We start from the raw sequence: 12,236 nt of genomic DNA on the forward strand, positions 1-12,236 counted from the left end.
TTAGTTATTTTGTGGAAGCACATCAATTTTTTTTTATCAATTTTAAAAGAAGTTTGTGGCAGTTGTTTAGGAAATGTAGATGAACAAATGATCTACAAAGGCGTGCTAATAGCTGTACAAATAAATCTTATTACCACCTTTAACTGCTAGAAAATAAATATGTGATAAACATTAATATTTGTAGATTAATTCCGTGCCCTACCTTATTATTTACTTTACATTCAGTCACATTACATTACGTTGCGCAATGTTGTCATAACGCCAAACTTCTATTATTAGTTATGACGCGTAAAGTTGTTTCTTAGCAACTACAGCAAAAGAAAAAAGATTTATGAATTCGTTTTGAGTATAAAAAGCTTCCCTTTGTTCGGAAAGTAATTCGATTCTGTTGTGACGTGGAAGGGTTAACCATGGCAGTTCAAGTCGTGTTCACTTCGCTTACATCGCAATTTCACTGGAAAGAAACCATCGTCAAAGACCACACGTGATTTCATCAAAATTGGCGCTGCTTTCATGCAGTTCCACCCCTTCTTTCATGCAGTTTCACCCCTTCTTTTTGTCGGAAGACTCCAAAACTTCTTGACAACCCTAATTCCCTTCCACACCCGGTCCATGTGAATTTCTTGCCCAAAGCGGCCGTGCAGTCACCTTTTATAGTGCTTAGCGACGGGTAGGATCTTACAAGGGCCACCTATGGTACTAAATTTAACAAAAAAGTGTGCTACTTTGCATTTTATTTTTTTGCTGATGCCTTTGGTGGCCCTTTGGAAAGTGACAACGTTCCCACAAATTTTAGTTAGCTTAGTAAAGTATTTGTACGTTATAGAACGTAATTTTTTTAAAGATACAGTCCACCAAATGATATTTTTAAAGTTATAAAACCTTTGTGTGTGTACAAACATCATATCTATGACGGCATGATTATGACGCGTATATTTGTTTCCTAGCAACCTAGTAAAAAGAAAAAGGCAACGTTTTTTTATTGGAGTATAAAAGGCATCGCTCGCTTACCGATGTAACTCGATTCTGTTGTGACGTGGAAGGGTTAACCATGGCAGTTCAAGTCGTGTTCACTTCGCTTACATCGCAATTTCATTGGAAAGAAACCGTCGTGTTGGAGAAATAACACCACGCCCACAGCACTGATTTCATCGAAATTGGCGCTGCTTTCATGCAGTTCCACCCCTTCTTTCCGTCGGAAGCCTCAAAAACTTCTTGACAACCCCAATTCCCTTCCACACCCGGTCCTTGTGAATTTCTTGCCCAAAGCGGCCGTGCAGTCACCTTTTATGGTGCTTAGCGGCGGGTAAGATCTTCCAAGGGCCACCAAAGGTTTAAAATTTAATAAAAAAGTGTGATACTATGCAAATCACTTTTTTGTTGGTACCGAGTTGGTGGCCCAATGGAATTAACAACAGTGATGTAGTTTTAAGTAATTTCCCACCCACTAACCACCTTATGTAATACTAAAATTGTTTATAAATATAACATAATTGTTATATTTGTATCCTGCCATTTTAGTGGTCCTAGTTATTTCTGATTTGTTATTAAACATAAACTACTTCTGTGCCAGTCTTTATATTGGCCAAAAATGCAAAAGTAAGCAAAGATTTTGTTACACTGTTTTATTGAAAATAACAACTTTCGCCTACATATTTAGGGCATGTCAAAATTAAAATTAAATTTACATAAAAAATAAACAATGCTAACATTTAACATTCTAAATAAGATTAGAAACGAAATCAACTACAACATTATTATTCATTGAAACTTAGTACTGAAAGTTAATTTATTGTTAGTACAGCATAATCTAAAATAAATCCTTTAAAATGAGTAAATAATGGTTTTTAACAAATTTATCGCCAACACAATTGCAACTAAAATAACATTTTTACATTTTACAGTGAAATTTTTTGTTTAATACACTTCCAGATTTGTTCTAAGGTCACCAACTTTGCTAACTTTGGTATGTCATTAGGTTTAATCAAATCAGATTCCACAACATGGGTTGCATTTTCTATTTCATACTCTTCAATAACATCGCCATTACATGCCACCACATGTCGTTTTAAAAGTTTAAAGTCTGAAATATCCTTAGGAATATAAATCTGAACCCCTTTGAAAACATCATTCAAAAAATCAGCTTGTCCAGCCTTAAGTAACTCAGAACCACTTGCGTTTGATATTTCTGATGACTTTTTCTTTGATTTTGTTGAGGTAGATGGTTTGTCAAGTAGTAAGGATATGTCAGATTCTTCTTTTGACTTTTCGAACAAAATATGTAGTCTTTTTAAAGATGTTGCTGTTTCCCAATCTTTGTCTTTGCGAATTTTTGTCACTCTTGGAAAACGAACAGACAATCCATCAGCAGTATGTAAATCAGACTTTGTAAATTCTGTTCCAGTAATTTCCCAAACTGGAGCCTTCTTTGGATCTTCAACAACCAAATCTGGGACATGCTGCTTGCTTACATTAAGCCAGGCAGGTACTTTACTGTAATCCTTGCTTATTTTAATGGTTTTAAGTTCTTTGTTGATTTTTTCAAGGGTTTTATCGTCATGACCATTACCTACTTTTGTCACAGTGCACCATCGCTTCTTTACATGGTCATAAACTCCCATTAAAAACACTGACATCAGCCCTCCCTTGTTACCAGTACCATAATAAGCACCAAGAACCACAAGATCCGCAGTATCAGCCATCTGACCCTGCATTAGATAATCTTTTTTAACTTTAAGCCAATGGCGTTTTCCAGGTTCATAGAGGCCTCTTATGTCTTTTAAAACAAGACCTTCCAATCCTTCCTTAATAACTCTGATAATCATATTTTTAAGATCATCGGGCTTGTTAACATATTTCATTTCAGATAACATAACACGATTTGGTATCTCTGTCATGTTTTCTTCTAAATATTTGCGCCTCTCCTTCATCGATAATTTCATTAAATTTTTCCCATTGAAATGAAGAATGTCGAAAACAAACAAGCAAACATTTGCATCTTGAAATTTTGATTTCTTGTGAACACCTAAAGTACCAAATGGAAGTGGGTTACTTGTTTTATTGTCCACCAACAAAACTTCACTGTCCAAAATCATGCTATTGCCACCTGGAAAAGCTTTTGGTATATGCTCTTCAAAATGTGCAATTTTATGCTTTTGCACTGGCTTAAGACTTCTGCTGTAAAACTGGAAATCACCTTCCTTCATATGAAGTTGTACTCTTTCACCATCATACTTGATCTCGGAATACATTCCGTTTGGACACTTTTTTATTGCTTGTTCAACTGATTTGCAGGCTTCAGCTAACATTGGAGCTACAGGTGTCATTAGTGAAGCCCTGATTTCAAGCTCTTTGGTTCCATTCTTCTTTTTTTCAAAAATCCGATCAATAACATCTTTTAAATCTTTGGATGCTTTAAATGCTTCATGCGCGTTTGAATCTAGTGCATCCAAGATATGCTTAGGGCCAGCAGTTATTTTAAGGTCTCCTTTGATCAAACGAACAATGGTTTTTAGGTCATTTGCAGTACATTTTTTTGTGATTGTTTTCAGTAAAGTCATCTGGTCCTCTTCACGAGTAAGTTTGGATAACCTCTCAAGATAATTATCAACATCATGTACAGTAAGATTGCTTTTCTTTAAAGGAGGGCACGATATACTGGATTCAAAGAATGTAAAAACTGTTTCGGAAACGTCACCTTGCTCCAAATCTTCAACCATTTCATCTAGATCTTGCACAAAAATTTGACTGAACAATTTGACTAGTTGTTTGCTTTGAAGATTGTAAATTCTTTTAATTGACCCTGGCATAAGAAGCTTAACAATCATATACACATCACCAGTGAAACCGTTTCCAGACGTACCCTTTTCCAGGAATCGTTTTAAGATGTTAGATTTCTCATTATAGCTTGCTTCTTCTGCAACAGCTCCACACAAACGTCGAAATTCACGAAATTGATCATCTTTGGAAATAGAAACTTTAGGTTTTATGTCGATAGGAGACACTGACACAGATGTCGTTGGACTGTCTTTTTTAGGAGATGTTTTAATGCTTGTTTTTGCAGGGGGAGCGCTTGTTACTGGGTCAGAAGCCTTTCGCTTCTTTGGGGTACCCTTTTTAGGCGTTTTCTTTTTAGCTTGTGCCTCACATAACGTTTTAATAAGTGACCTAATCTCATCCTTTTCCTCATCTTTCATGTCCACAAATCCCTCTAAATCACTGGGATCCTCAATCTTTTTTGTTGTAGCTCTTGCACGTTCAAAAGTTAGAAAAATGCATGGGATATGATGGTACTGTTTCATCGTGCCTTCGCCATCTGAGAAAAAATTTGGAGTCACTTTTGCGATCCGAGCCGCCCCCTTTTCGATCGGTTGCTTGCATTTTTTGCAGTTTGATTTTCGCTTGCTGTAATCGCAAGAAAATTTCGTGGAATTTGAGTCATCCATTTAAACATAAAAAGTTAGACCAGAACTTTATAACAAGAAACCTAATTACGAAGAAAATGCAATTTAAAATTAGTCAGAATTTAAATGAATAAAGTGTTTAAAACAAAAAATAATCTAGCAGTTTAACTTTGCCCGAATTAAACTGTATAAGTCAAGTTAAAAACTAATAACAATTGAAAAGCGTGGAGTATTTATATGTATGTGTTGTCAGGGAATTTAACTGTGTTTTTTTACATTGTGAAACCAATCGGCAGAAGACGGGCATGCCTGCTCGTATTTATTTGACTTTTATTACATCACAATACGTAATTTACGTTTGAACGAGCTGGACTGACAACGGTTTTAGTACCGCATGATTGCTCACGGGGAAAAACATCAGATTTATTATGATTTCTATTTAGAGCACGTGCAACTTCGTTTTCTAATAGTTTTAATATATAATTTTCTAGGCAAGCATGTTAAAAACATGTTAAATAATGTAACAAAAACTAATTTTACATATGGTAAAAGGTAAATTTAAATAGCATGGGTAAAAAAGTAGACTTAAGATAGAATGGTGAAATAAACTAAGTAACTAATATTAAAAAAAGTTGAGAAGATTATTTAATTGAAGTAATAAGAAAGTGTTGATAACATGCAGTTGTTGACAAACTTTACTTTGTAGTCAGTTGTCAGAAAAATGTTTGGAACTAAGCCCATAAAGTAACTTTCCAACCAAAAGCTTTTAAATAACTTCTGTAGGGATTTCAAGTACTGAACTTATATATAACTAAAAGGTTATTTTTTTATTTATTTCACATAACATTTATTGTACAATAGAAACAGCTTATTCCATAAATTTAATATACGATAATAACAGCTTGTCGAATATATAAATGTACAAATTAAAGTTGCTATTTGAGAAGAAAATCGGACAGCGACACAGCAAAAACATTTAAAAACAATAACTTAGATTAAAGTTATGATTGGCTTTTAAAACAAACATCAGCATGTAGTTATACAAATGTTAGTAACAGTTTAATTTTGCAATTTTTTTATTCACAGCAACTTTTCAAGTGCCGGGCGATATTTAAGTTAAAATAAAATACTGATAAAATGAAAAAGGTAGAACAGGGATTATCTTTTGGTTGTTGCAAATTCTTCAGCTTCAGTTTTGCCGGTCAATCTTTGGTATAACATTACTCCTGCACCACATGCTAACAATCCGGCCTGAAAAACAAGATTATTTATTTGAAAAAAAAGAGAACTTTTGCTACTATTGTCATTTAAAGTAAAACCACAAACTGCTTACTCTACTTTAAACATCACAAAGGTAATAATTAATTTATCTTATTACTTGGTCAAAAACTTTTAACATATTACATATTATATCTGTAAAGATATTAATAGCCTGTTACCTATTTGGGCGTAATATAATATTAAAAAGGTGCATTTTCAAAGGCTAGTATATTAAAACAGTAACATGTCTTTTAACTTACAAATGAGCCTTGTGCTGCAAGCCGCATATTAATTAGGTACAACGAAAGTCGAATATTTCTTTTTCTGATTCCGTAAAATCCAACAGCAACTATGCTAGTAAGCAAGCCAACTCCTAAAAAATCAATAAAAAAAAACATTTTAATAACCTTGTTTGGTTGTTTAAATAAAACTTTAAAAATTATTTAATACTATGTGCTTATTTTATTTTTAATTTAAACAATTTACCTGTATAAAACAGAGTTTTGTCAGGTTTATTATGTTTTCCAGACATGTTGTTTTAATATTTTGGCCTATATATTAAATTTATTTCAAGGTAACAATGCAATAACTAGAAATTAAAAAAAAATTCATTTCAGATATTTGTTCATAAACGTTTATTTCACGAATTACATGCAGGTAAATTTTAAAATTCTGACTATTAAAACTAAAAACAGTTTATTCAACACAGACGGACAGACAAACAGAGGTAAACCTTAAAATTAATTTATTCAAATATACTTGAGGTAAGTAAACAAAAAACTCGCAAAGTCACTTCCTTGAACTTCTTTTATAACTAATAAAGTGGGATGATTCAACTCAATACGTGAAATTATAAATAACCAAACGACCTTTAACTTTTACAAAGTTTGCCTTTTTCTTTTTTTTAAAGAAAGAGTATTACGCAATATCAATTCTAATATATATCGTTATATAACGTTGTTAACACCCCAAGGTTAAGGTTATACTAGTAATGGCTAACGTTAAATGAATAACATCTGAAAGTTGATAGTTATTTGTCAAAACAGGAGAAAGAATCAAAATAATGTTGTTTACGCCGAAATTTCGTCATTTGTTCATTTTAGGGAATTTCCCCTAAAATTTATATCACGTAGGATAAAAACTTTTGGGCACTATGTAAAAGGCGGAGTGCTTGTGCAGAGTGTTCTGTTTGATTTTTTTATTGACGTAACTTATGATGACGTCATCAGAATGTTATGTTGGTACGATGATAGCATAAGGTTAACATACAACCATCTGTGGTACTTAAAATGTAGAAAACTATACCCAGCAGATACTGATAAATGATAATAACTTTTAGGCGGACATGACGTCATAACCCATGTGTGCTACATTTTTATTCCCCCAATTCTATAGTAAATTTACTTTTTAATCGGATGAAGCTAACTTTAAGTTGGCACAAAGGGGGTGACGCAGTCAATGGGTGCATTATATGACGAAATAATGTATTTCAATTATCAGTTTTTGGGCGGTAATGACGTTATAACCCCTGTGTCCCACGTTTTTATTGCCCAGTCCCAAAAGTAAATTCAATTTGCAATCGAACGATACTATCTAGAAGTTTCTGTATTTCCTATATGTTAAAAAACTTTTACATAACAAGTTACAGTCGCTTATATTCATGTACACTATATTAGGCAACCTATTCGTAATTAATTCTTAATTTTATTTAAATTTTTTCACTTTTTCTATTTTAAATATTACGCTAGGTTAACACACAAAAATGGATTAAAACATTTGAATGTAAAGGTTTAAACAGAATTCTTAATTTAAGTTATTTTAATAAAGTTTTTTAACAGAACATTATAATTTGAAAATTAAAAAAAAATTTAACTTTTATTGGGGAAACACTAATTTTTAAACTTTTTTGTCACGGTATCGTTATCAGTAAAAGGTGCGAAATCGGCACTTTTTTGAAGTGATTTTTGCGCGTTTTACTGATAGCATGAGCAAAATTTTCTATTTTGTTAGTAGTTTATTGATTTTTTAAGAATGTTAATAAATAATATTAATATATATTTACCAGAGCCTATAAAGAAACAAGAAGACAAGTAATATATCAATAAATGGAAATATTTTAAGGTAAGTTAATTTCGTAAAAAATATTATAATATTTAAAAAAAAATTTTTAAAGCAAACAAAGCAAGCATAGACAATCGTCGATTTAAAAAATGTTGTTTTCACAAATTGAATTTTTAAACCAGCTACATACAGATATACTTTAACGTTTATATTTTTAAAAATTATTATAGCCTATATTTAAAATTTTGTTATTTAAAAGATATTCAAATCATGATTGGATTATCAGGATCTGGACTGAGCAATTGATCTGCATACACTTTCTTTACAACTAACAGATGTGGTAGGGACATAGTCTGGAAAATAGGGCAGTTTTGACACTATCTAGCGTTATTGTGATTGTGCTTATACAGGTACCCAAATTTTAATCTTGTGTGTACACGCTGCATTATTTTTCAGACTAGGTAAGGTTTTACTCATTTTTTCATTTGCTTTTTTTTATGTTATTAAGATTTATGTCTTATAGCAAAGGTGGTCAATAAATCATTTAACTTTGGCAATTACTAAAATAATAAACTCTGTAAAATTTAGAATTTTAAAGTGACTATAAAAATTATCAGATGCTAGGTTTCTAACAATGCAAACTGTTAATATCAGTTTCGATAATCTTATTTTTTTAGGATTAATTTTAACAATTATTTGAACTTGTGTTATGTTTCTATCTATTAACGAATAGGTAGTTATCAACACTCATTAAGGTTAAATTTTTAAATAACTGTGCCCACCTTTGCCTAACAGGTTTATAGTAAATGTGCTTGTCATATAAAAACAAGAAGTATTTAAATCTACCAAAATGACAGTTTATTTACCCTGGCACAATTTTGTTTTTTAGATATAAAAGGCTTTGTAAATATTGATGTAAATATCTATGATTTGTTTTATGTTCTTCTTGTTACCATATGGCATTTACATTCACTATAAAACCAGATTAACTTTTTTATTTGTGCTAATTGTTAGTTTAATTAACGGATATCAGTATGTGTTTTTATGTTTTTATGTTTTATGTATAAAGTAACATGTTTGGACCTAATATATACTATATGCCTTGTGGCATTCACCTTGCTGACATCTTTTTAGTTAAGTAACGTAGCCATGTGGCATCTTTATAATTCTTTGTACTCTGTGCACATTCCAAGAATGCTTTTGCCTGCTAAAATGGCTAAGTTATTTTATGGTCCACAGGTAGCATACATGCTGCTGCGCGTTCTAAAAATAGATCTCTACATAGAAACGGCAAACAGATTGCTTAAACGCTTTTGGCATGGAGTGTTAAATTTAAAAAAAAACATTAAAATCCAAAAAATTGTTTCAAATTAAAATACTGTCATGGGATTGTTTAATTTTGGTAGGATAACATAAAATAAGCAAAAATTTTTCTAAATTTTGAAAAAAACTTAAAAAAAAAAATTAATCTTTTATTAAAAAAATAAAAAATTATGTACAAATTTATGTCAAAATTATTGATACAATGATTGGTAGTTCAACTTATAGCCATGTAATGCAATGTAGTTTTTTTAAAACCTAAATTTAATATATTCTAGCCTATGTTAAAACTAAATCAAAAAAATTTTTTTGAAAAAACTAAATATGACAAAATTTAAATAATAATAAGAATTTTTTTCTTAAACAACATTTACATACCTAAAAAAAATAAGTAGTTGTTAAAAAAAACAAACTGCTTTAATCTTTCTTTATTTGCAAAAAAAATACTGAAAAAGATGTTAAGCCAATAACTAATTTATTTTTTATTAACAATAATCAAAATATATGAAGTTTAAATATTTTTTTTCTTTTTTTAAATATTATAGTGTGGTCATTCGAGGCGAACCCACTAAAATATTAAAACCTTTTTTTTTTTTTAATTATTGTAGTGTGGTTGCTCTTTGAGTACTCACTACAATACTAAAATTTTTTTATATTTATATATACATTGAATAATAAATAATTTTTTTAAAAAACTCTTTTCGATATTAAAGTGTGGTCGTTCCTGGAGTACCCACTTTAGTATAAAACAATTTTCAACAAAACATAAACACAAAAAAACTTGTGCAAATATTGCAAAATATGAAACTGACATCAATCTGCATATCTTTTGGACACTGATTTTGAGCTTAATTATTCAATAAAAATGAAACGTTAAAACAAACTTTCCAAGAAGCAAAAAAAATGAAATGTTAAAACAAACTTTCCAAGAAGCATTACTGTCAAAAAAACTATGATGTTGTAAGATGGACAACAAATCTAAGAACAGTAAAAGAGCTAATCATCATGCTGATACACCAAGTTATAATTCTACTTATGAATTAAAAAACAAGGAAAAATAAAATATTTTGCTGGTGAATCAAGAAAGAAAAAAATGTGCCTCAAAAAAACTAAAAACTATTTTTACGTAACGAACAAGTAGAATAGTAATAAATTGAAAATTATCTGAAATGGAAAGCAAAAACAAAAAAAACTATGCAGATGTTATGCAAATTTTACTTCAACAAATTTACGAATAACTAAAAATATTACTGTGGTACATAAAAGAAGCATTGAAAAGAAATATAAAAGAATTTAAAAAGCAATACTGAAGAAAAAGTTTTACACATGACATACGCAGTATAAAAATACTTGAACATCGTTTCTTTTTTAAGATTTGAGGTTCATTTTTGCTGTTGTTATGCTCTACAAAATAAAACTTACTCTGAAAAAACATTGAAAACACTAAAAGCATGTTAAAAACCCTTTTAAAAAAAGTGAAAAAAGGGAAATCAAGGAAAAATAAATAAAAATATTTTGCTGATGAACCAAAAATGAAAAAAATGTGCATAAAAAAACTAAAAACTATTTTTATGTAACAACAAGTAAAATAGTGATGGTTGAAAATTTTCTGAAATTTAGAGCAAAACTAAAAAAACTGTGCAGACAAGACATTATGCTAATTTTACTTCAATGAATTTACGAACAACTAAAATGCTGCTGTGTTACATTAAATAAAGCCTTGAAAAGAAATAAAGAGCTTTAAAAAACAATACTGAGTAAAGAATAATACACACGTACTGCAGTATAAAAACTTGGACATCGTTTCTTTTTAAAATTTGAGGTTCATTTTTGCTGTTGTTATGCTCTAACAAAATAAAACTTACTATGAAAAAACATTGTAAACACTAAAAGCATGTTAAAAACTATTTTGAAAAAAGGAAAAACTAAATTGCTTACAAAAACATGCCAAACTACAATGTTAATTTAAAGAAAACTGTTGGAAAAGAAAAATTGGTGGAAAGTGAATAATAACAAATTTCCAAGCAAAGTTAACCAAACAGCTGGTTATTGAATTGTGTATTTTCAAAGCACAATTAAAAAGTAACCATGCAAAGAAAATTCAAAGAGTGACGACTTAAAAAAAACTTTTGTCAAGCTTCAACAAATATTTTGCAAAAAACACACAATTAACAATATGTGGTGTTAGTTTATTCCTGGCAAACTTAACACAACACATGTATACAATACATTAATAACACAAAATTAAACTTCTTTGTTTTTAATTAAAGTGTGTTCATTCTTTGTGATCACAATGTCCTTTTTCTTATTTTTTTTTAATACCGAAGCTAATATAAGCTTTGTAAAAAAAGCATGTATATACAAAATTTTTAAAATTTAAAAGTATGGATTTTGTTGAAAAAAATTTAACATGCATAAAATAAAATTATTTAAACTTATATTTTGATGTTTATTGTTATAAAATTCCTTAACATCTTTATGGTCAAATTTATACTAAAACTATTAAAATATGTAAAATGTTGTAGGCAAAAAAATTTAAAAATTTTATTTTTTTTAAAAAAATTTAAAAATTTTATTTTTTAATTAAAACTAAATTCAAAATTGCATAAGGACAATTTTTAACTCCAAAACTAAATTTTACATTGCTATATATGCACTACCAAGTTATTCTTATTATCCTACCATAAACAATCCCATGATAGATTAAAATGACTCTGTGCCAAAAGTTTTTAAACAATCTAAACCGTTTCACAGGGTCTATTTTTAGAAACCGTATGCAGAATTATGCTACAGGTGTGTCATGAAATAGCTTACTCATTTTTGCTCGGTAACATTCTGGCATGTGTGCATGGTATAAAGATTGTAAATATTGCTATTATGGTTATGATATTTGACTAAAAAAGAAGCCAGTTAATGTGCATGCCATCAGGCATAAGGTGTCTATTTTTTTTAAATGTTGTTATTATATACATGACACATACAAACATAAAATATTTTTGTTGTTATCCTTTTTTTTTTGAATATATAAATTTTATTTTGTACAACCTTCATTAATTTTAATTAAAATTTGTTTTGTTTAATGAACAATTGTTCGAATTAATCACTTTTATTTTACAGTTGTCAAATGAACTCTTGTACTTCACAGTCCTTGCTACTTTTCTTTCGTACTTTATGATCCTTACTAATACTGGG

At 29.9% G+C, this 12,236-nt stretch overlaps 2 protein-coding genes across 2 annotated transcripts; both read right to left on the minus strand.

Annotated features, from left to right (window-relative positions):
* Positions 1-1,671: 1,671 nt before the first annotated feature.
* LOC145752134 (DNA ligase 3-like) lies at positions 1,672-4,476 on the minus strand. Its single transcript, XM_082568348.1, has one exon. The coding sequence runs from the start codon at positions 4,443-4,445 to the stop codon at positions 1,899-1,901; it is 2,547 nt and encodes an 848-aa protein (XP_082424474.1). The 5' UTR covers positions 4,446-4,476; the 3' UTR covers positions 1,672-1,898.
* Positions 4,477-5,215: 739 nt separating this feature from the next.
* LOC145753006 (HIG1 domain family member 1A, mitochondrial-like) lies at positions 5,216-6,299 on the minus strand. Its single transcript, XM_082569384.1, has 3 exons — positions 6,150-6,299; positions 5,924-6,036; positions 5,216-5,654 (listed from the first exon to the last, which is right to left on the minus strand). Exons 1-3 carry the CDS (start codon positions 6,193-6,195, stop codon positions 5,562-5,564), a joined length of 252 nt encoding a protein of 83 aa, XP_082425510.1. The 5' UTR covers positions 6,196-6,299; the 3' UTR covers positions 5,216-5,561.
* Between the last annotated feature and the right edge of the window lie 5,937 nt (positions 6,300-12,236).

Source organism: Corella eumyota, chromosome 5, assembly GCF_963082875.1.
Source record: "Corella eumyota chromosome 5, kaCorEumy4.1, whole genome shotgun sequence".
NCBI lineage: Eukaryota > Metazoa > Chordata > Ascidiacea > Phlebobranchia > Corellidae > Corella > Corella eumyota.

What these genes read in the sequence shown, in the direction of transcription:
- LOC145753006 (XM_082569384.1), bottom strand. Translation starts at nt 6,195, where the DNA reads ATGTCTGGAAAACATAATAAACCTGACAAAACTCTGTTTTATACAG. An exon ending in CAAAACTCTGTTTTATACAG is followed by an intron (nt 6,037 to 6,149) that starts GTAAATTGTTTA and finishes TTGATTTTTTAG; the next exon opens with GAGTTGGCTTGCTTACTAGC. An exon ending in TTGCAGCACAAGGCTCATTT is followed by an intron (nt 5,655 to 5,923) that starts GTAAGTTAAAAG and finishes CTTGTTTTTCAG; the next exon opens with GCCGGATTGTTAGCATGTGG.
- LOC145752134 (XM_082568348.1), bottom strand. Translation starts at nt 4,445, where the DNA reads ATGGATGACTCAAATTCCACGAAATTTTCTTGCGATTACAGCAAGCGA.